Source organism: Python bivittatus, unplaced genomic scaffold, assembly GCF_059951505.1.
Source record: "Python bivittatus isolate LINGU-HERP-01145 unplaced genomic scaffold, Pbiv_v1 ctg000020_np1212, whole genome shotgun sequence".
In the NCBI taxonomy this organism is placed as follows: Eukaryota; Metazoa; Chordata; class Lepidosauria; order Squamata; family Pythonidae; genus Python; species Python bivittatus.
The window spans coordinates 51,617,604-51,643,151 of NW_028277030.1; the positions used below are offsets into that span (position 1 = coordinate 51,617,604).

The following is a 25,548-nucleotide window of genomic DNA, read 5'->3' on the forward strand; positions in this document are numbered from 1 at the left end:
CAAATGAGAAAACCTTTGTTTTGTGGTTATGTTGATGCTATATTTCTAATTTATTTATTTATTTGACAATTTCCAAGCAGCTAAATCAGGTTTCTTCAACTAAATTCTAAGGAGAACTGGAGGCTTGATCATCGGGACTAGCTCAGGAAGCAGCAGGCTTTTCTTCCTGTTCCACATCAAGAACACATTGGGCTACTGTAGGAATTGAATAGCTCCTACATCAAACAGATTAAAATATAAACCAGATGATTTGTTGCTATTATTGCTACTGCACTTCACTTGCCCAATGATACAGAAGGAGCTTCTACCTTGTAAAAGAGACATGAAGTATGAAAGCCACCACCACAAAATAATCCTTTCACTCACTATAATCATAGAAACAATGAAGATAGATGAATCCATGGAGCAAACTAGAACAAAACAAAATAATATAGAACTGGAGGAAAATTCACATTTCTGCTTGTCAAAATAAATACACTTAACTCACTTTCATAGCTAAATAAACTACTATCCTTTGTTGCCATATATACTGTATGGACAATGAGCATTTTCACTGTAATATTTAAACCCAGGTATTTGTCCTCAGCTTTTCTATTTAGCAAATACCTCTAGCCACCTAGTCACTATTTAAATATGTGATGGCAATGTACTTCTGATGACAAATATTTTTGTGTAACTACAGAACTGGAATTAGCTGGAGGCACACTGTATGTCAATGAGTGACTTTTCATTGGCTCAATCTGAATTAGATTCTAATAAGGCATGCTATTGCCATCAATGAAAAAACTGGATAACAAGTCATTTTGTCTCCAGAGACAGGTGCAGTATGTGATAGAATCCAATCCCATTCTAATCCCTAGTCCCCCATTTCTTGTCTCTGTCATTGCTTAGGACTTAATCTTCTCATTTCTTCCCAAACAGCATCATTTTTTGCAAGAAAGCCTTAAAATGGTAAACTAGAATATTTATTGTAGAAAAATATATCCATTTGCAGATCAGGCTCTTGTTCTAACTAAATCTGAGGAGAAATAGTCTCTCAAACTACAGGAGAGAAGGAAAAACTCCTCATGCATTCCATTAATACTGCCAGGTAGTCAAATTAATAAGACAGTTTTTGACATAGTAACACCAGCACCTTCTTCTATTTACACTTCTCAATACAATGGAATAATCTAACTGGGGAGGGAAAAGATATCTAGGCCATTTAGAGAGCTACAATATTGCAGATCACTTATTCACACAGGAATACAAAGGCTAAAACGCAGATGATAAATCCTTAACACGTTTGTAATATAGTCTTTGGCTCAACATGCAAAGCAATGTTTCTAAAGTAGGAACCTGTGGCACTGAGGAAAATCAGTCCCTGAGGAGTTCAAGAGAGGTTCTGTAGACCGTGCCCAATAACTGAAAGCATCTGACGACCATGCAGTTGAATGGCCAGCTGCAGACTGTCACTGGATGATTTCTACCGATGTTCACAGAATGATTAGCCCCAAAGCACAGCAATAAGAGGCTGTCTCAAGAGGTGCAAGTTCTTTCAAGTCGTAATTAACTGATCCACAGAGATCCTTAATTGATAGGTTAAAATGCCCAGTACCAACTATAATAATACAAAGGAAAGTTCCATGATGACAGCAGAGTTCTTGTAGATTGCAATCTTTCCAAAGACTGTGCCAGAAAGAAATGTACTTGGTAGGTGATCATATTTGCTGTTTAAAAAGTAAAATTGAAACAGAGAATCAAATGTATCTCTGCACATCTGTATCACCCTATTTCAGTCTATTTTGTACGAGTAGGTATGAGTATGAAAACAGCATTATAAGGTAGCATGTCAGTAACACAGAGATATTAAATTTCCTGTCTGGATTCTCATCTTATCATGTTTGATTTTATTTACCAGGTAAAATAAACTTTTTTCTTAATGGATGACAATGATTTTATAAACTTCTGGTTTCAGGCAAATTTTATGTATGCTTGGATAACTCAGGCAAAGAATTATTGTCTAATCTTTGGAGCCGTGTTACATTGGATTCATGCCCAAATGATCAAAATATATGTAGTTTCATGGCACATCCATCAATCAATGTCAATATTCTCCTAGCCTCCAGTTTTTTTGACTGGCATCTAGATGTGTTATCTATTCAGTACTAATCAATAATGAATGTCCTGTATCTCCTAAAATGAAATAGAAATAAATATTCAAGTATATAGCTGCAAAAATCTAACATTAAAAACCAAGATGTGCATTTTCTTTTATGCAATATAGTGTGTGGTAAAAGAAATATTAAGGGGGACACTGTGGCGCAGCGGCTTAATGACGCTGAAAGTTGCTGGCCAGAAATGGTCGACACTTCAGCGGTTCGAGCCCAGCTCCATGCAGCAGAGTGAGCTCCTGCTTCCTCCCCAGCTCCTGCCAACCCAGCAGCTCGAAAACTTACGGGAGTAGATAAATGGGTACTCTCACCCCGGTGGGAGGAAAAATGCTGGCGGCACTTGCACGGGAGACAGGACCAAGTTGCCGGTAACGCAGAAGCCACACACGCCCAAAAAAAGGCGCGAAGCAACGGAAACCCCGCCTCCTGCGCTCGCCAACTGGGCTCTGCTCTAAGAAGGAGGCACTGGCAAACCACTTCCAAAACACCTTGCCTTGAAAACTGCAGGGACTCGTCCAGGCAGTCACCGCAGAATCGGTAACAATTGAGTGCGGATTAAAAAAAAAAAAAAGAAATATTATAGGGAAGGAAAATTGAATGCTACTGCTGAATCTGTATGTTAGGTGTATATCAATTGTTTCTAGTTCTCCAATACAGGAATAAACTCTTGCTGTTGAAAGCATCTGACATAAAAATTTAGATTCCAAATTCCAAGATAACCATGACTCCTACCCTATGCATAGCTATACTGCCTCAGTCACTTTAAACAACCTACATATGTAACTCAGGACAAAACTCTGTATTACAGACTCTTTAAAAAAAGTTACAAGTACTTTTATTTTGAAGGAAAAAGGCTGGATACATAAAACAATCCAGTGGTATTGTTATTCATCCTCCTGGAATATTGGTATGTTTTATAAATAAACACATAGGGGAGGAAGCTGTTAATACCAATTATTTAAAGATATGATGGGTCTTTTTTAAATGTGCAATTTCTTAAACAAAAAACAATATATGAAATATGTAGTCTTAGGGAGAAATGTTCTTTCCAATATAACATTTATATAGTTCAAAACTCAACTACAAAAATTATATCATTAGCCGATATAAAAACTGAATAATAACAATATGAAATGTGCATAATCTAAATTCCTAAAAATTCTTAAACTTGACAAATATATCTATTTTGTCTCCCACTGCCAAATATTCAATGAGATTCCAATGTTCTTTCCAAAGAATACTTGCCAATGTTTCTAAAATGAAGACAATAATTCAAATCTTAAGATATCTTTCCTAACAAATCATGTGAAGTAGTCAATATTAGAATAAATCCCTAATGTCATTCTTAACTGAGATTGGTGTACTGTCCATGTGAATCTATTTTTATTTTCTTTTTATTTTCTGTTTTTTTATATATATCTTCCATTTCAAGTTTTGAATGAACATCTCTAGTATGAAAACTGAATATACATTTGTTTTGTGTTTATATTCACTGATTGGCCATAAAGGCAGCATTAGTGGGCCCAATATATACCACACCCAAGAGTAAGAGAAGAGCAAATATTATGCATAAAGAGTATGGCCATGAAATATTTCATCTACAACAGATAAGACTGGGTTGATATTTGATATTTCACTCAAGAATTTAGACTTATTAGACTTTCAGGCAACAAACTTACAGATGGAATATAATTATACATCCCATCTGACTTGATGGAATTCTAAATTTGCTTCACTCTACAGGCCCATATTTTTGAACATGCTTGCATTAAAAAATGAAGCAGAACAACATACTAAAAGCAAACAGAGGACAGCTTCTAGAATTCTAACACTGACATAACAGAGGCTAATCAAGGAGTCAGCAACATCCTCAGCTCAATTGCCTCTACCATTGGGATACACTGGGGAAATTTTTCTGGATTTTATTCTGTGCAACCTGATTTGGCCTGTTCTCAAACTCCATCTTTTGCCAGCTTCTCCCCACCTCCCACATTAAATTAGTCAGGTTCTGTGCTCCAACCCGTTGAGAGCATCATATGGGCTGCAGGGTCACATTTGACAATCTTGAAACTGAACACTCATTTACCCTAGGGAAAATTAGTGAGTGCCTTCTACCATCCTTACAAACTTCCCTTGATGTTCTATATTACTTCAGTTTATCTGCCCTGTTTTATTTTCTAAGCAATTCATATGGGGCAAATTTTTCTGAAGCCTATGAGGGTTCCAGAGATATTGTTGATCATATTTAAGGCCTGCTTTTTGCAGTCTATCATCATCATCATCATCATCATCTGATGCAAAGGCACTCTGGAACCCAGGGAAGGTGCCACACTATAGGCTCAGGTCCAAGCCTATTCTGTGTAACTCAAATTAATTATTAATTAAAAATTAATTTTTTTTAAAAAATGGAGCATTCTATTTGTTTTAATGACAAACAATTAGACTACATGTAGTGGTAGCTTTCAGGAGACCAAAATACTGGCAACCTGTACTTGTTACAGTAAATAGGGCTGCGTGCAAAATTCATTTAGTTCACTTCTTACTATGAAATGACCTAATTTGTACTTTCCAAACTGATCTGGAGTATTTCTCTGAATATTGTGAAGTTCCTTCATTAAAAAAGAAAAAAGTAGGGAAAAGCATGAAAAAGCATGAGAATAATTTGTATACAAAATTTTCATCTACACTTGTTCATTTGACTTCATATAATCTAGTTTTTCAGTGATAAGTTTTTTTCACCATGTTTTTGCATCAGTTCAAAACAGACAGTTCAGAAACATAGTGAAAGAACTTAGGACTGAAAAACTGAAATATTATATAAAGGCAAATAGACAAATTATTCATTCTTACCAGAAGTTCCTTAATGACAAAAATTTCCTCTCCACATAATACAGATGACATTTTGCTAGTACTCATATTCTTAGATCTTTGTTAGTCACTTCCTGGGTATACCAGCTGCAACCTACGACCCAGGCCTTTCACTGTTTCTACCAAACAAATTTCTCTGGAAAGGTAAAATATACTCCATTTAAACACATGTTATCTATGATACCTAAGTGTCCTGTCAAATAAGGTTTATTTTACTATAACCACAAATCTAGCAAAAACACAACTTTAACTATGGCAAAAATTAACAAATATTTTCTAAATTAATAAAAAGTAAATACCTTCCCATCTCTTTGAGGATCAGGGGAATCCCTTTTTTTTTCACAAAGGGATTCAGTTGAACTGGAGTACATTTTGATTATTTTGTTCTTTGAAAGTAATGAAAAATTGAGTATCACAACTGTTGATATACTCTGTAACAGATGGCTTTTTCAAATTCCTTGAAATTGGATATTCTATGTTTTAGTTTCATTTTTCTAATCCCAGTTTATTTAGTCCAGTTAATATTATATTCAAAATGGTTGGTTATTCACTTTCCTACATAGTATTGGAAAAGACTCTAAGTGATTTGCTATAGACTTTATGATGCAGCAAGAAATATGGATTTGAAAAATAAACAAAATGCCAAAATAGTTGGCATTTTCGCCAACTAGGAAAAAGAGTAAACAAATGAAAATTATTCATAAATGATAAAAAAGGTAGAGCAGGTAAATGAATTTGTATAAATTGATAGAATATTTACTAAAGACAGAAAATGAATTTTAAGACTTAAAAATATTGACAGAAGGGTAATGGATAATGAGGTCTGTTGCAGCAAACTTCTAGCAAAAGTGAATAGGGCTGTAAAAATGGTTGTCCATTTTATTAAATGGAAGTGAGAACTGGGTATGTAAGGAGAGACAGAAGTTAAAGGCAGTGGGATGGGGTACTTGAGAAGTGTGTAAAATAAAAATAACAAGTTCTACCACCTTGTGTGGAGCAAGAAGAGCTTTAATCAATCCTGGGGGTGGCTGGTGCCCTGATGATGCTCTCTGAGCCTAAAAGTTTCTAGCTACCATCACTTCTCAGAAGATATTTATCATTTATTTAGGACTAATTTTTATATTGTATTTTTAATTAATAATTATCTTTTCTGTAAACCACCCAGAGTCGTTTTCTAACAAGATGGGTGGTGATAGATAGATAGATAGATAGATAGATAGATAGATAGATAGATAGGAGAGAGTTTCAGAATGAATAGAAGCCAAATGAATGTGAATTGAATACAAAAGTAAGTAATCAGTATGAAAGAATTATTTTTGGTAGTTTGGTCATGAGATAATGAATAAAGATCAAATCTCTAAGCAAAAATGTGAAATAAAAAAAAAGAATGGGGCAGAACAAGCTGGTCATGGGTGAATGGAGTTGTTGAGATCTCCAAAAAAGGAGAAGCGAGCAGTTTAAAGAAGAAATTTCAATGTATAAAATAGTTTATGGATATAGTGGAGGCTAGGATGGTTTACGAGGATAAAAGGAATATAGAGGCATGATTGATGGTGTTACAGGTAGTCCTTGTTTAGCAACTACCTCCTTTAGTGACCATTCGCTGTTACGATGGTGATAAAAAAGTAACTTTGTGACCAATCCTCACATTTACGACCTTCACAGGTCTGTAAACCAAAGGAAAGCTGAAGTAAGATCATAAGCGCAGTCATGGTTTTACATAGTGACCGCTTCACTTAACTGAGTTGCCAGTTCCAAATGTGGTCATTAAACGAGGACTACATGTAAACTAGATCTATGTTTCCTTTTCTTATCTCATGCCTTTAATTTCTTTATGCCTTTTTTATTGCTTTGCTCAACATCTGCTTATCCAGAAAAAAATGGGTATGTATGTAAGTACAGTGGAACCTCGGTTTACGAACTTAATTCATTCCGTGACTCTGGTCTCACCCCGAACTGGTCGCAACCCGAAGGAAATTTCCCCATAAGGTTCAATGTAATTAGCGTTAATCCGTTCTGGCGTGGAGGACAGGGAGGCGGCTATTGCTTGGAGGGAGAGTCCCCCTCCCTACGACCACGTGTCAGGGGCGGAAAAATGGCCGCAGACCACATGTCAGGGGCGGAAAATGGCCACGGACGTGTCGGGGTGGAAAAATGGCCGCAGACCACGTGTCAGGGGAGGAAAAATGGCCGCGGACATGTCAGGGGCGGAAAAATGGCCGCGGACCACGTGTCAGGGTGGAAAATGGCCGCGGACCACGTGTCAGGGGCAGAAAAATGGCCGCGGACCGTGTCACGGGAGGGAAAATGGTGGCACGTATCCTGTTCGTACCCCGAGGCAGAGTTCACAAACTGAGGTAAATTTTTGCGGCCGGAGCTGGTCGTAACCCGAAAAGTTCGTCAACAGAGGCGTTTGTAACCCGAGGTACCACCATATACTGTAATAGGCTTTACCTGGATTCTTCATCTTTGTAAGGATGGTCCAGCTGCTTACACCGTGTTTAGTCTTTAGAGTTAAGACTGCCAATGTTGGCTGTGTATGGATAAGTTTTCCAAGAAATATGTATCTGTCTCCTTCCCAAATTCTTTTCTACCAAGCATATCTCACGTTGTTTTCCACAATATGTTGATAGTAATGGCTGTTGACTGTCATGACAGAAATGTATCTGTATCTTTCACTGGAGCATTCTGCAGCAGTTGTATGTCTCCTATTTATTGTGAGAAGAGAGGCTGTCCTGAAAGGCTTTCCCCTCACAATAAAAGTTGAAGCCCCCTATAACACTCCCAAATGCCTCCTTCATCTTTTACAAGCTTTTATAAAGGCTTTACAACTATTCATATTCTCCTGGAAAACTTGGAAATATTGACAAATTTCTGAAAAGCCAGTATACTCATTCAGTAAGTAAGACACTTACAGAAATTCTACTTTATGTCTTGCAGCACATGAATATGAAACAGATTAATTCATAACCTTTCAGATTTAATACCTATACTTCCACATTCAATGAACATCTTATTGCTTTTAATCAGCTACACTACCGTTTTAGTTCAGGGGTTGCACAACAGAGGCAAAACAGTAAGATCATATATTTTTAAAGTTAAAAGTAAGAGAGCAATAACTGATTTTTTTAAAATCATATTCTTAAGTGGCAATAAATATAAAAGTAGCTTCAGCAGCAGGTAACTGTCAAGGAAAGCACTAATTCCATGGTTTCTTCAGATAAAGATGACTGTGTAAGAATTTCCGCATTCATCAATAAAAATATATTGACAGTTAAGTGAATGCATGAGTTTAGTGAAGTGAATGAATGGGCATGGGCATGCTTTGCCCAATTGTGCAAATATGTCACCAAAAAAAATGTATTATCCACTCCATTTTATGCACAGAAAACATAGATGACTGTTCTATAGGTTTGGGGTTTTATCAAGTTTTATTCTATTTCGTTTCTTCATTGTAAACTATAAAGTGTCTTGTGAATGCAATGAGTAATAAATCTAATACATTATTAAAAATGCAATTCCAAAATGTGTATTTCCTATCACTTTTATATATTTCTGCATTCAAGTCAGTCTTGACTCCTGGAAACAGCCTAGACAAGTCCAGACAATTTGCTTGTCAATATTTTCAGAAGTGGTTTGTCATTGCCTTCTTCCTAGGGCTGGGAGGGAGTGATCAGCCCAAGATCACCCAATTCATGGTCTCCTGGTTTCTTTAATCAACACACCAGACTGGCTTTCGATCATTTATTTGAATGGATCATAATCCCCAAACACACACACACACACACACACACACAATGTTCTTTGGTTGGAAAGTGCACATATCTACCTTTATAGTGAACCACTTTAAAAATATGTTTATTATTTTATTATTTTCTATAAAAATAATGGCCATAATATAGATATGAGGATTTCTATGTAATATATTACAAAAATGAATATAAATATTTTAATATTTATGTCACAATTTATATTAGAAGAAAAACTCTTGAACAGATGCACTGATTGGCCCTTTTAGTGGTTTATTTCTGGAAACAAGAGGGTTTTGATAAGCTGCATTGCCATTATGATCTTGGAACTATAAAAAACTACTGAATCTAATGTACAGCTGACTAAACAGGAAGATAAGTAATAATAAAACAGGGAGAGGAAAAAGGAGGATGGTTAATATCCATTTACTATCTGAATAAGAAGTGACATAGCTTATTTAAAGACAGTATTATTATAGTAAAAGCACTTCAGAAAGACAAATTATATGCCATTTATTTGTACAAGCAATTTCTTTACATAGATCATTTTATCTCAGGTTGCTAGTTCTAGCACCTGCGTAAAGACCAAATATCCAAATCTGTAAAACTAGTCCCTTAACAACTATGCATCTTTTTTTAGGAGGTATCCCAAAATCAAATGTTATATACATGGTCAAGGCTGCAATCTGCATAGTCCAACTGTGGACATTTATCCTGTCTTATCATCATGCTTCAGCGTGTACATTTTTTCTCCTGGTGTGCATTAAAGAACAGAAGCATATCTCCAGTTGGACTGCCCAACTCATATTGTACATCTTACATATGGGAAGCACAACTACTCCACTACCATAAGAACTATCAGGCTGATTGCTAAAATTCTATAGGAATAAAATTTTGTATTAACTAAAGTATAGCTACCTTCAAATACCTCAAGAGCTCTCACATACAAGAGCGGGCAGAATTGTTCAGAGATCTTCAGACAGGACAAGAAACAATAGGCTTAAATTAAGAAGTAACTTTCAGATAGATGTCAGCAGAAATGCCCTAATAGTAAGAGCCCTTCAATAGTAAAACAGACTGCTTCAGGATATGGTGGAAAGTCACTACTTCCCAGTTTAATATACCTTGTATCTTTATTGTTGCCGGGAAAAAAATTGAAGACGGAATACAGCTAGTCCTCATTTAGCAACTGCCTTGTTTAGTGACCATTATGATGGTGATGAAAAAGTAACTTTACAACCAATCCTTGCATTTACGGCTTTCATAGCTTTGCTTCTATAAAGCAAAGGAAAGCTGAAGTAAGATCACTTCGCTTAATGACTGAGTTGCTGGTCCCAATTGTGGTCACTAAATGAGGACTACCTATACATATACCATATTGACCTTCTGGAGGAAAAGTAAGATATAAATCTAAAAATAAACAGAGATATAACTCATATAAATAGCTGAGAAAATATGGCCTATAGAATTTTTCAAAGTTTTTCACCCACATAACAAAAACAAAACTCATTAATTTTAACTTTATAATTGAGAAACTATATATTATATCATATACTACAATGAGAATTTTGCTAGTGAGAAAGTAATCTTAGGGTATTCCTCCAAATTTCAATTTATCTGAAAATTACATTTGCAGAAATACTTTCTAAAAACACTATTATGAATTATTATCAATAATAATAGGAACATGTTTAATGTTAATGTACTTATTAAATCTAAATAATAAAGAATGCTTAATCTATTCACATTAGGAATGTTCCTTCTATTTTTAATGTTACTATTATTCTTTTCCCACCCTTTCACTAAAACAGAAAGAATTTTTTATATGTATGTATGCATGAATGCATATATGTATGTATGTAGTGACTGGGCAAAAGTCAAAGAAATTGGGTGGAGGGAGCTGGCATGTCTTATTAGACAGATGCAATGCTAAACAGCAAGATCGATTTTGCATTTGAAAATAAATTTCTGAGATATTTTCCATCTACAACTATCCCCCTGTATAGCTTACACATATTTGGACATACAAAGTGTTAAACCCTAACTTAGCTAATGTGATGCAAAAGGCAAAACACTGTACAATTAATATAATAGAATGTATGTCAGAAGTTGTGTTTTGATGGGGAAAAAAATCAGTAATCATTTTTCTTTTTTCTGCATATTTACTCCTCTCAATATGTTCAGTGAATATTTTCAGTGAATGTGGAATTTAAGTTGTATCTCACAATGTTTTATATGCAAAATGCTTAAATCTGAGTAAATGCTATGATGTATAAGCTAATACTCTCTGGATCTACATATTGCAATACACTGTACACAAGAATGGTTTATATATAACATCAGCATAATATAGTACTCTAAAAAAATATACCATGCCAATATTAACATCTGTTGATTTGATTGTAGCAACATACAAAATCCTGGTGATGGTATACAAATTTTGCATCAGAGCTACCTAAATACAAAAATATATACTTAATTTTTATCCCTACTATTTATTAGTACTCCAGACTTGCACTTGGTTGCTGGAGGCTTATATAGACAGAGATTGGAATCATGTAATTTCAGTTGCTACTTCTGAGTTCAGAATCATGTTTCCTTCAGAAGCATGACAACTGATAGTGCTTTAAGCCTTTAACAAAGCTTTTCAAATAAACTTTGAAAATATGCGTTTTAACCAGGATTTTTTAATAGTTTGGTATTATTCATACATTTTAGAAACCACCTTGAGACATTTGTTAGTTTGCAATTTATAAATATTTGAACAGTGTATTTCAAAACTAATTATCTGGACAGTAATCCTAAACACACACACACATACATACACACACACAAATATATTCTACTGAAATGTACTTGAGTTTAGACCTCATTTTACTTAATTGGCCAATTCATAAAAAGAAATTACAAAGAAAAGGTTTTCTTTTGTTATCCATCTAGGATCAGGGACAATATTACATTTTGCCGCATCAAAAGTCAGGTATTAATTACTTTTTTCAGGAGAAGGAGGGGGCTAAATTCAGGCTCTTTAGTCCCTCCCCCCCAGAACAGATTATTAACTTTGCAAATTCAAAAAGCTCTGCCCTGAAATATATGTATATCAGGGCAAATGGATAAGGAAATTAAAATGTCAGACTCTGAACTACAGTGCAAACATTCATTTCTATATGATCCATGAACATTTTATATTGTAGTGAAAATAAATGCAAACCGTACATATAATTTAAAGGCTAAAAAAAGCTTTAAAAATCACACAACAATTTGATTTTTGTTTGTTCTACAAAATCTGACAAAAACAAAATATTCAACTGAATTAATAGTAGGGTTAGGTTTATAGCAAATTTGATCCCATGAATGTACTGAACTACCAGTTTGACCATTAATGCTATAATCGTATAGTATACATATGTTACCACCTGTTTGATCATTAAAGCTATCACTGAGAAAATCAGAGCTGAGGAATTATTGAAAAATATGTCTCTCAAACATTAGTCAGCTTATATTTTTAATATGGGTAGCACTTACTAACCGCATATTTCTCACAACAAATTGCTACAATATAAGATAAAGCTTTATTTGGAAACTTTTACCAAGATCACTTTTTGAAAGAACACAAATGTTAGAACCACTTCCTTCCTCAGCCCTCTGAAATTAAAATCTGGATCACTTCCAACATAGTATATTCTTTTAGCAGTTTCTCTGGCAGCAAGCCAGCATGAGAAGTGTTCTTGCAAAATGAACACAGAGAGACATTCAACTGCAAGTTATCATTTAATGCTTCAATTGACATCACTGAAGTTTAAAATTAAGAAACCTATTTAATAAACAATTTACTTGAATTCTAATTATAACAGTTGTATCTCCATAAATCTTTAGTTTTAACTTTTAATTCTAACAAGTTTTTTCTAAACAATAACATTTAAAATGTTATTATACATTATTTTGATCGCTGCAAAGTCAGTTTTAAAAAAGATCAAAGACTGGGTGGGAAAAAGAATTTTCATGATGAAATCTGAGGTACACAAAGTATTATTCTGTCAGTATTTTAAGCAAGATATAGACACTGAACTAATTTATGTGGGTAGTTTTTCAATACTTGAAATATCCTTTGTAATACATAGCTCTCACCCACTGCTAACAGATTTGTTTGGGCCTGGAAAGTAAGAATGAAGAAAACCAGCAGTAATATAGGTATGCCTTGTTTAGCAACTGTTCACAGTTACAACGGTGATGAAAAAGTAACTTTATGACCAAACCTCACATTTACCACCTTTGCAGGTCTGTAGAGCAAAGGAAAGCTGAAGTAAGATCATAAGCACACAGTTTCACTTAGCGACCACTTCATTTAACAATTTAGTTGTTTATCCCAATTGTGGTCGCTAAACAAGGAATATATGTATGCCACATGATATACATTCATAACCCATCATTCATGACAGATATCTTCACTGCAAATGCACTACTTGCCTCCCCCATCACCAGCAGGACCAATGGTAAATAGCTAACGAAACATCTATTCTTACTGTCGATAACCATAACCCTACATAAGAGGTTCAAAAGCTAAGGCCGCGAAAGGCTTAGGTGCAGCCTTCTGTGACTTTGTTCTTATCAAACTGATGTTTTAACGTGATAAAAAGAGAAAATTATACATGGCAGGAGTAATCAAACCAACCATTATATATTCAATTTTGTCTGGTATATCTAGAAAAGTGGCCCCTAACCCACCTAAAACTTTTTTTTACCCTAGCCAAAAAAAGGTTATGCATCTGTGCTCCTTGCCCATGCCAAAATCAGCATCAGGTCAGTACTGTACAAGGAGTATCTATATACAATTTGCAAAAGACTATGTGATATATCTAACTTCTGAAAATGGTCTTTCAGATCAAATTCGATCTCCTTCTTCCAAACAAAGGGAAGGATTCAATAATTTGGTTCCACTGATAGAAGCAATTTTGCAGATGAAAAATTATATCCCTCCCTATACCTTGCAATTCCTAAGTCTGTTCAAAATCTGCTCTGGAAGGTATCTAACCTTTTGAAGCATATCGAGGCCTGTAAGGGGAAAGAGGAGGAACTCCTGGGTTCTGTCCCAAGATTTCAGATACAAATGTTCAAAGAAACTATTCATAGTGCCCTTTTTCCTTTTTTTTTATTTATTCCACATATCTTTAGCTTTCCTATCAATACTACATCCTGAACTGCTTCTCGGTGTGTTAATCAGAACTTTAATATTTTTAAAAGTTTCTGCATACTTTCCTATAAATTAGCTACTGAATATACCGCAAGTAATCTTTGGACTGTTAATGATATCTTCTCTGCTAGATACAGTTTTCTCAAGTGTATTTTAAAGAACCATTAAGTACTGAATGGCTTTTTTGGCCTATTTCTTATGAAATATCATCATGTGACTGCATATAGCAATATATGTAATAGCATTAGGAAAGTAAACTACTGTTTAGTTTGACAGTTACTTTAATAGCTTTTCTAAATGCAACATCCAATTGTTGTCTTCCATTCCCGAACAGAATTTATTTCTCTAGTGTGAGACACTCAAATTTCTGGCTTCTCTGAATTGAGTAAGACAGCACTTCCATTAAAAAGGCATTTGTTAAAAACAGTAAAAGAGTAACTGTGTAAATATGCATTCTACTTACGTTCGCATGTGTCTCCTTTTTGCTGAAAACCAGCTTTGCAGATACACTTCCCAATTGGTACTAACCACTCTCCCTCTGCACTACAGTGCATTCGAGGAGAGTTTTCAGCTTCTTCTTCCGCACTGCTGACACAGGTTCCTCGGACCTCAACTAGGGATGAGAACTCTGACCCAGTTACTGTGTCTGGAAAAATCGCTAAGTTCTCAATAATGGACCAGCACTTCTTATAGTATACTTTGACAGAAACCAGAGCAATGCAGGCCCCTACGTCCTGAAATGCAAGGTAGAATCCTTTCTTGGACAGAGGTCCAATCTCTCTCACTTCTGTATTAAGTTTCATTTTTCTCTCCCCAAGGTCACCTTGGGTAAAGCTCTCATCAGCTGCAATAGTATCTATTTTTACATACTGGTTTTCTCTGATAGTCCTTCCGGTGTCATAGTCTGTTTCATAATAATGCAAGTTGAACGTTTCTTTACATGTCCCCAGGACTCCAGGAAGGCTATTACAATCCCTCAGAGTGAATTTTAGTTCTACAAAAATCCTTTGTGCGTTGCCTTTTGTGATCCAGTTAGTCCGCAGCCAATTGTTTTGGTTGGGTTCCATGACTTGGCATACCTGGTATGTTCGTATAGGCGTGTAATTTTCATCCAGTCCACTAATTTCTTCCCACTGGAACATAAAGGCATAGTTATCCATACTGAGACATACTTTTCTAATAAAGAAAAACTAAAGTATAAATATAGTACAAGATCGATTATGTGCCATCAAGTTGTTTTCGACTCCTAGTGACCAGAGCATATGTTTTGACAACTTACATTGTTTAGCATGGAATGAGAGACTTTTTAAACTGAGGGGAATGATATGATCCAATGCCTAATATAATAAATTAATAGGCAGAGAGCAGATGTAACAGCACCAAAGATTAAACATCCCTAATTTGAAGTGTTATTTCTGGTGTGAATAACCAATACGGTGATAACAATTTCGGTCTACCCTACAAAATGACTGTCAATAAAGAAAAATTTTCAATCATATTAAAGTGCTTTATTAATATTAAAAGCATGAATTAGTGTACTGCATTTATAGTCAATACAGTCAGTATGGAAGAAACCCCAAAATATTGCATCACTAACTCTCTAAACTATGGGTTGCATTCTAATAATTACAGTGAGGTAAACTATTATTGCTCCATAGGAACAGATCCAAAATAACCGGTTTAACACAGGCAAATTTCCTTTATTTTCCATCTGTTTCTTAGACAATGTGAGAAGGGGTGCTTTAAAAACTCTGTTAAGTACACAAATGTTTTCCAACTATTGTTCCCAATTATAGTGTCTGAATTATATTTGGTAAGGGCTAAAATCATACCTATTTGGTACAGAGAAAATCACATCGAATTCTATTGGACAGCTCCAAAAACAATCCAAAAATGGATTCCCAAGTTGAGGGTATGATATGGTATACTTCATGCAATCTTTGACCTATGTGTGCAAATATATACAGACATCCCTCTACTTACGAACAGGTTACATTCCAAGAGGCTGTTCATTAGTCCATTTTTTTTCATAAGTCCAACCAAATATACAAAACATGCCTCTCAATGTGTGACAGTGCTGCCAAGCATATGTATGCAGACATGCCATAAACTAACCCTTTCCCACACTGCTCCCGCCTTCCAGAACCTTCTAGGTTGAAGTTGTGAACAGGTTTGTTTGTATCGGCAAAAATTTGTAACACAAAGATTCATAAGTAGATGTGATTGATGTCAGGTTTAGCCCAAAGAACTCTAAGAGACAGTGCAAAATCAGTTCAGCTATGTTTATTAGCTACAACCTCTAGCAAGAATCTTCCCAGACTGAAACCCCAGCTCCCAAGCCAGGCAGCCACAACACCATGATTTCCTCAGGGAGGTGCCAGCCTCATCCTCTTGTGGTTCCCACGCTCTTTCGGTGAGTTAAGAAAATGCTTATCTCCCCGAACCTGGCCTTCATAATTCCATTCCATCACAGTAGAGGACTGTCTGTACATAAAATTCTATAAATTAATGAGTTTTCCATTGCATCAAGTCAACAGAAATTTGGGATACATGAAAATAATGTACCTTCAAAATATTCTCTGGCACACAAGAAATGTGATACTCTAACTGTAATATCAGAAATTTTACATACATATGAAATTGGTTATCAATTTAAAAAACAAATTAAAAAAATAGTAGGCTTTCACATGAACTCTTAACTACAAAGATAGCCATTTCTGATTTAATCTTTTTATTCACCTAATATTGTATTTTATTCACTAGCCAATATCTAAGTTATTGATTCATGTTTTTTTGAGTCATTCAAATGAGACACTCAGCTCCCTGGTCCATATTATTTCCACTTCAATGGACTTGTGTATAACTTCACATAAGTGGACACCCCCATCCCACATGCCTCAGATCTACTGAGATACAGAGGAGAGAGTGTTCTGTCATTACAGGATTATAACTGACTATAGCCCAGCTATTTTGTTGTTGTTGTTGTTGTTGTTGTTCCTGAAGGAAAAAAGAAACAGTATTTGTAAGTATTAACATTTTTTAGTTCATAAATAAGACTATTCTCAATCTTAAAGTAATTTGACCAAATGTGAAGAAGAAATAACTGACAATTTTTTAGCAAATTCACATGAGACAAAGTTCATATGATTCACTTTTATAATTGTGTTCCTGAAACTGCCTGAAATGTTGGATAAGGTATTACATGATCATAACGCTTATGATTACATGTTATATGTAACATGAATAAACTTTTCAAACTGAAATAATCTATTTTCAAATAAAATAGAATAATCTTAACTGACACTAGATACAGTTCAAGTTTATATTTCAAATTTACCCAAGTAAATCTTAAATCTTCAACATATTTCATTCTAATAAAAACAAATTCAAGTTGTGTACCAAAAGTGACAAATATTTAGCTACTAATATTGTCATATATGCTTGGTTTCAAAGTAGCTATATAAATGTAGAGTTCAATTTAACTACATTTAGAAATGTTTTGCTGAGTTTCTTTAAGTATAACCATTATATCTGATAAAATGTTGGGAAATGGGCCACATAATAATAAAAAAATGTTTGGTATACTTTACGTTGTGTCCTGAATATTAGACCTCTTGCAAGATCAATTGATTATTTAGTACTGTGTACCTATAATTCAAGCAATAAGGCAGGTTGACTTAATGCCCTTTCTGTCATCGCAGCACTGACATAAGCATTGTCATTAATAATGCTTATTTTCCAGGTTCTCTCTTTACCAAGTTTTACGAACTCCTTGCATAATCCTAGCATTAACCACTACTGATTAACTATTATTGATCAGGTTCAGTTGTAGTTAATCCCAGAAAGGAAAGCAAAGACAACACCAGAACCAGGATAACGAAAATGCTAAGTGCTTTACATATTAATCCTGATTTCTTAACAATTAATAAATTACAGTGGGCATTAAAACTATACTCATTCTTGTCAATTAACTATTAACAAATCATGGGATGCAAATATTAAAGGAAAGTGTGTCTAAGCACAATACATACTGTTTACGTACTAAAAGTATACAGGCTGTTTCTTTACTAAGCTGTATTATCTATGGAAAGCATATTATATATTTTTTTTAAAAAAAACATATGAATCAGACCACTGGTTTTTATAGCACATATTTGTAAGTGTAATCTAAATAGTCAGTAACTGTTGTTTCTACAGTATATGTCCTGGATGAATGGGAACCTTCTAAATCTTCTGTGACTCCCACAGCCAAATTTTAGAGTTGCTGAAAATTAATGGCATGATTTTCTGTCAACTACAGTAGGTAAACGTTCCAAAACTGTGGGAAAAGTACTACAACAAGTTTAATATTTTAAAATAGTATTTAAAAAATAATCAACAAACCCTTACCGAAAGTTCAAGAAAAAGAAATCAAAAAAATCTTGCTCCTAACCCATTCTATCACTGCTCTATCACTACAACTCTTGGAGACCCAAAAATATATTAAATCCAATTACCAGTTATCAAACATTGCCCAACTGTGAGCTATATTTGGATTAGTTTTCAACTTTTTTCTTTTCTCTCCCTCTCTCTGAACCATGCATATGCCTTAATTTTTTCAAAGCTGGACTGCTACAATCTGTTCCAAAATTGTTCTAATCCTCTTCTTAAAAGGCTTCCATCAGTATGAAATGCTAATACTTCAGTTAATACTCATCTTAAGCATTCAGCTAACATTTCATACATTCCAAAAGCCATTAGACTTGTTTCCACCCTGTGCCTGGATTGTTTTTATGATCTTCCTTTTTAGTTAACAGAGTTTCAAGTTTTCATTCTTTTTATTTACAGGATTTGTCACACTTCTATATCCCCACTCAGAATTCACTTTCTTTTGGTTCCAGATTTCCTTATAAGTGCCAGATTAAAGGCTCGATTATATAAACCTTTATTTGCAAGTTGTGTTAATATGAACTACTCTAAATGACAGGCAGCAGAAATCCATTTAAAATCATCAAGATTCAGAGGGAATTTAGAAAATATAACACATTTGATTGCAGTTTTTAAACCTAATGTATTCTGTCATATCATATCACAGCCACCTAAATAATCTTTAAAATAATTATGTATTCTTCAAAATTACACTCTATACTTTCAGTACACGGGTCTTACAAATATTCTTATCACATTAAGAACTGAAGCCATAAGAGTTAATGGATTCCAAATCTGAAAGTTAATTCTTTAAACCAATAATTAAATAATCATTTATAAGGATATTTTCAAAATGCAACAAGATAACCTTGCTCTGAAAAATTGTGAATTAAAGATATACATTTCTGCCTTAAAGCCAGCAAATCTGTACTTGAATCAAGAAGCTTTACAAGAATTTGTAAACACCTGAATATTGATTACATTTTCTTGCATAATATGGTTCAATAAAATATAATTATACAGTAATTACATAGAATCATACAAATAATATTCAAAATTACAATCAATAAAGTTGTTCTTAAGAATAAAAATTGAAATAATATTACTCAAGATTAAAAAAATTCTTTGAGGTTCACCACAGCTTATAGCATTTAACAGCTAGGAAGATATGTATATGATTATTTTGCATCTGAACCACACTGCTTTTTACAACAGAAACTTTTTCACCATGGTTTTTGTTCAAGGAATTTTGGGTAAATTCATTTAGACTACTGATTTTGGTATTGGATTATATTTTATTTAAATGGTATGCTTACCCCATTGGGAGGAGAAGAAATCCATTCCAACTCTGTCTGTTGTGCTTTAGAATCCAGCAATATTACTGAAAGAGATAATATATTTGCATTAAAGTATTTTAAGAATTGTACAGTCATGCTGAAATTGAGTAGACTAAGGGCATTAAACTGCTTTGCCCTTACATTTTTATTCAAGAAAAGATTAATACAGAGCAGCTGGATGAGCATACTAAAAGAAGGTGACTTCTCAAGTATACTTTAGTAGGTAATATAAGGAAATGTAACGGGAAGTGGCAGGGATCTGCTTTATAATGCCTTTATAATAGTAACTTTTTAATATAAAATCTATTCAACCTTCATTTCATGACACAAATTTCACATGCATACCAACTTATATATTTTATTGTTTTAACTGAACTGTACTGTTTAAAGTAACAGGTTTTTTTTCTGACATTTATTCCAATTTACATTATAAATACAAAAGGGCTTGTATACCAGTAACAATATTCAGTTCTCACACTTATTCAGCAAACAGTGCTTCTAAACATAACTATAAAGCTTTGTTGACACATTACTTCTGTTGTTTTATAAGACCTCCCAAACTGTTGGTCAGTGCTGAAACTGCTAACAACTAAATTAATAATTAAATATTATTTCAACAGTATCATTTTGTGAACCATTTATATAAATCTGATATTTATTCACTGATTTGTACTCATTACTACACTGTGTCACCCTGCTATAATTTAAGAAAAAAATAGTTCAATTAACAACAAATTAACATAAAATATATACATGCATTCCACTGGTTAGTAGTAAATTTCATTAACAAATACATAGATGCTCTCAGTTTTAAATTTAAAGTAGTTTTTGTAATTCTAACATGTGACCCTTACCCTATATAAAATTAAACAATCCTTGATAATAATAAAAAACAGGGTATTCAAGAATAGAGTCCTTGTGCGTTAATTTTATAATGTAGTAGTAGTAGTAGTAGTAGTAGTAGTAGTAATAATAATAATAATAATAATAATAATACAGCTAAAGAAGATTACAGTGCACAGCCTGATCACATATGCATATAAATGTTAAGAGTTCCAGTGATTTCAATTGTACTTCCAAATAGGCAAAAAGAGTTACAATCCTGGATACTGAGAAACCATACTGAGAAAACATCATGCTTTATCTTTGATATAATTTTACGCTTTCTCAGCTAAAGAAGTTAGGCTTCACACAAATAGCCTCGTTTCTCACATAATTATACCACTAATTAATCCAGCTATCTAAGGGATTCCATCTACGGTATTAATAGTTTCTAACAAGAAATTGATAAAAGAATGGTGTATTGAGTTGCTAATCAAAGACCAGACTGATAAGTTTAGCTAAAGAAAAGTCATTCTGCATGCATAACCACTCCGTGCCCTTTCAACAGACTGAACAGCAATTGTAATTTTTAAATACTTTACACATACACAGTACTCAAATTAAGCCAATTAAACTAATTCCAAAAATTAAAGTGAAAAATAGAAACTTTTTTTATCTGCCTGAACATGCAAAACTATAATTTTAATAGTATTAACGTGTGCTGATAAAGTTAGGAGAACACGCTTCTACTGATACTGAGTGATGAACAGCAACTTTTTTACAGTTTTTTTAATGTATAATTGTTTTTATGTATTTATTTTTTCTGAATTGTTATACGCTGCCCAAAGTCACCTTGTGTGAGATAGGCGGCTATACAAATATGATAAATACATACATACATACTTTTTATTGAAACCCTTTTGCAAGTATTAAGGAACCTTTTACTTATGCTTCACAGAGAAGTTCCCTGAAGTTTTTGCCAAGAGTTCTAGACAGAACTTTTTTCTTTTCAAAAGAGACAGCTTTGAACCAACCAACTCAAACCAAGTCATTAACAGAAAATGAAGAAAAATTAGATCTAATAAAATCTGTGCTACACACTTGCACTAATCCCAACTTACTTCAAAAATTAGATGGCAGTATCTCAAAATGAAAGGCTAGCAGAACTCTTAAGGAATGTATGCTTTTATTATGCTGATCTCCTAAGGGGAACATACAGGTTTTTCTCCCCTGACAATACCAAAACCGCACAGATAAGACACAGTGTGACAGAATAATCCAACACGTTTCTCATGATCTAAAGGGATGTTTAACTAATTTTCTCAGAAAAGCATCATGCCCTCCCCTCCCTACTATTTGGAGTTCAGTTTCACTGACTGAAAACTGAGGGGGAGCCATACAATCTGCTTTGGGTCATGCATGCCTTTATCTTATGCAGGGGACAGATGGTGGCTAGTAGTGAGGACAGGAAGAAATCTCATATTCCCTCACAGACCTAATGTGCCACACTCCACCTCTGAGCATTTGTTTAAAGAGCAGCAAGAATGCCTTTCAGAATTCCTTAGGGACTGAGTGAGTGTCACTTTGCACATGGCCAGAGACACTTCATTATTACTAGTTTTCTCATCTTAGGCCTCAGTGCCAATGTTAGCAACCAACTTCTAAAAGAAGCAATAAATTCTGCCTACACAGTGAAGGGAGATGTGTCCATAAACCCAGCCAAAGGAAACCTTTGGTTCTCAAAGAGAAAGCAGACAAGGAGAAGGGAGACATCTCCCTTGGGGTACTTCTCCTCACCTGACTACTCCTTTCGTTAAAAGGGAGAGCAGCATCTCGCCCCAAGCGTCCGAAAGCCTTTTTTCACCCACGCTGCGCTTCCTTTTCCCGCTGCGCGAGGCGCGAGTCCACCCCCCTCACCTCCCCCGCCCCCGGTTCTGGGCTGAGCTAAAAAATACTCTTGCGGAAGCGGCCAGTTCCCGCGCTTCTCCTTACTAAGCTGCTAAAAGAGCCCATCACCTGTCCCGACACCACCACCACCCTCCCACGCCATTGACTCCACTTTTCCAGGCACAGCACCTGGGCCGGGCCAGGGGGCTTTGCCTGCAGGCGAAAACAAGTATCGATCCGCAGGGGAAAAGCGTCTGAGTAACTTCAATGGAGAGGCGAGCCTCGCTTTCGCCTACCTCGCCCTCGCCCTTTTCAGGACGAGCGACACTGCTCGCTCTGATCCCCGGCAGGATGGCTGAAAGAACAGCGCGCCTCCTTCACACACTCACGAGGGCTTAACTCCTTTTTTTTTTTTCTGTAGATGACCTCCGGTTTCTCACATACACTCGCTTTCCCTTCCTAAGGAGGAAGAAAGCAGATGCGGGCAACTGGCGATCGATCCTTCTTGTGGCTTCACAGAGCCCAGAACAACTCCGAAAGTTGGAGAGAGTTTTTCGACGCTGCCTTGCCCAGGTAAACGTGACAGTTCTGAGATCAGAGCCCCTTCCTATGCAAACCCATTCCTTTGATCAGTTCAGCCCAAACGAGAACCAGCCCCTCAAGGAGCCCGCGATTTCAAAGTATATACTGAAATCACTTCAGTTACTTCGCACGGGCGCACCAGGACTCTAGATGGAAGATACAGCTTGCTTTCCACCCCACCTCTCGCCCGCTCCAGAGTTTTGTTCTCAGTCGCCTCTTACCCTCCTTCTCTCCTTTCCCGATGTAATCTGAGATTTAATCTTTCAGGTAAAGTTTTCAAGAGCTCTTGATCCCATTCCCCAGCATACGCGCACATACGGACTTCCATTTTATGTGCCACGCTTATTTTATCTCTGAGAGCCTGTCCTTCCCATTTCCAACTGATAGTCGAAAGCGTGTTTTATTCGATGGTGCCCACAGCCCAAAGAGAAGGAAAAAAGCCCTAGCGTACGGAAGCGGGGAGGGAGATGTCTCAACCCCAAGAAAATCATTTTATCGGTCTTAACATCGTTTCTGATTCTACCCAAGCAAGAAAAGAAACGGCTTTTGCCTATTGCGAGAAACACTGCCTTCAAAAGCTCTGTCCTTTCCCAAACAGATCTGGGATTAATGGGGTTTTCGGAGCCCCGATTGCCATTCCGGAGGAGAATGTGCTATGTGCTAGCACCGGTCTATACACAGAAGCATATTATGATGTACAGAGCGGGTTACTGGGGGTGGAGGGGGTGGGTGGGGGACTCCGATGCACATTCTGCATACATAAGAGCGCGGCATTATCTGCGTACGTGATGCAAATATTTCTACTCGCGGGCGCTATGCTCCGCTCCTCGCCTGCTAACTCCGTGCCCTGTGAGATGTGATCACGCCACCAGGACAAAACGAGCAAATGGACTTTATTATTAGCTGTTACAGGTGACATGGATGGCTAACAAGGAAGGTTGCTACTTTTCCACCCACCCCAACCCTCAGAGGATACATTCTTAGGCTCGAAACTCCTCTGCGGTCCTGGAGTAGGTCGCTCGCTTCAGACCCGCGCCCCCCCCCCGAACTCCGGCGGTCTCGGAAGCAGGGAGATAATCGCCTTGCAGCCCGATGGGTTTGGGGAGGTGATGGGGTTGATATATCAACCTATAAAATTAACCATGATAGAGGAACCTATCCGGTAAGCTACTACCACCACCCTCCCCCTCCCCAACTCGCCTTCCCAGAGCTCTTCATCACGTGCGGCCCCTCGCGAAGCTAACCCCGTTCAGAAAATGCGCTGTACAAATACAGCATGGGGCGCGATCCTGATCCGTCCTTCCTTATCAATGCCTGGGGATGTTCGTTCACTTCAATAGGAAGGAAGTAGGCGGAGGCGCTCGGCATGGGGCGAAAGGTGCCCGACGCTCCCCCTTCATCTGGGCTGTCTCGGGAGGAGAGGCAAGCGGCATGCAGTTGCAATCCCGAGAACGGTCCCGAAAAAGCCCTCGTAGCGGAGAAAGGGAGCGATAAACTTTGTGGCCAGCATCATCTTACCTTCTTTCGCAGCCTGTGCCTCCCCCGTGTGTGCAAAATGAAGCAGCCAGATGTTACACAAAATAATCCAAGAAGGGAGCCTAGTTTGAAAAACCATGATGCGTGAGCTGGAGATGTTTAAATAAATCTAACGGTATGCATATACATTCAGAGAGACTGCGCTTGTCGTTGCTTCTGCTGCCCCCGCGGCGGCTGCTGCTGCGGCTGCTGCGGCTGCTGCTCGGTGCGTATCTACGGGCTTCGGCTGCAATGTGTTTTGATTTGCAGTGCTCTTACACAGAGCTCTTCACGGCTGCCTTCTCGCTTTCCCGGCTTGCTTTTTGCTCTCCGTATTTGCTGCCTGCGAGTCTCCGACTGCAGACCGACCGTTCGCTCCACACTCCAATAATATCAATAGGCGCGGGGGGAGGCGGGGAAAAGGGGCAGGACCAATGGAGGAAGAACAGCCCGTCCTTCAAAATGACTGGCAGGCCACGCCAGCCTAAGAGAAAGCGGAATCACAGCTGCCCGACAACGAATCGCTCCAGCTTGGGAGGCGGAGCTAGTCGCCTTACCCAATAAACGAGGAAACGTGTCAGGTTGCGGCCGGTCCCGGATTCTCTTTCAGCTGCTTGTATTTCCCTTGGAGTGCCTGTTTGCAGCAGGCGCAGTTGGCCGGGCAGAGGATCCTTGCAAGTTCGTAGCAGGGGAAGGACGCCCTGACATTTTCCCTTGCAAGAAAAAGCCACCCATCAGCAGCTGGCAAAAATCTCCGCTCCTCGCGGAGTCGACAGGGAGCGCCTCCGGCTACCGAGCCAGCATCTCCTGAGACGAAGGAGAAGCGCGAAGAGCCCGCAGCTGCTCCTGCCTTTCCTCATATTCCTGCGGGACGCCGCGGAAGAAGGAAAGCAGCGGTGCTCTGCCGGGGGTTGCTCGGAAGGAGAAAAGCCCACCTGCTTCCTCGCGCCCTTCCTGTGCGGGATAGCGCGCGGCCTAAGTAGCCCCGTCCTTCCCACCACTCCGATGAATGGAAGAGGGGGATTCCCTCGAGCAGG

General features: G+C 36.9%; 1 protein-coding gene across 3 annotated transcripts in view; it reads right to left on the minus strand.

Moving 5' to 3' along the window:
* Positions 1-24,897, minus strand: part of EPHA7 (EPH receptor A7) — a 171,870-nt gene extending 146,973 nt beyond the window's left edge. For 2 of the 3 annotated variants that reach the window (XM_088138575.1, XM_088138569.1), the window contains exons 1-3: positions 24,515-24,895; positions 19,685-19,749; positions 14,425-15,094 (exon numbers count right to left, since the gene is read on the minus strand). In XM_088138575.1, the coding sequence (XP_087994701.1) occupies positions 14,425-15,094; positions 19,685-19,749; positions 24,515-24,611 (832 nt within the window). In that variant the 5' untranslated portion in view covers positions 24,612-24,895. Of the gene's footprint in view, positions 1-14,424; positions 15,095-19,684; positions 19,750-24,514 lie in introns of all 3 variants that reach the window. The other variant, XR_015795784.1, reaches the window with a different exon arrangement.
* Positions 24,898-25,548: the final 651 nt, after the last annotated feature.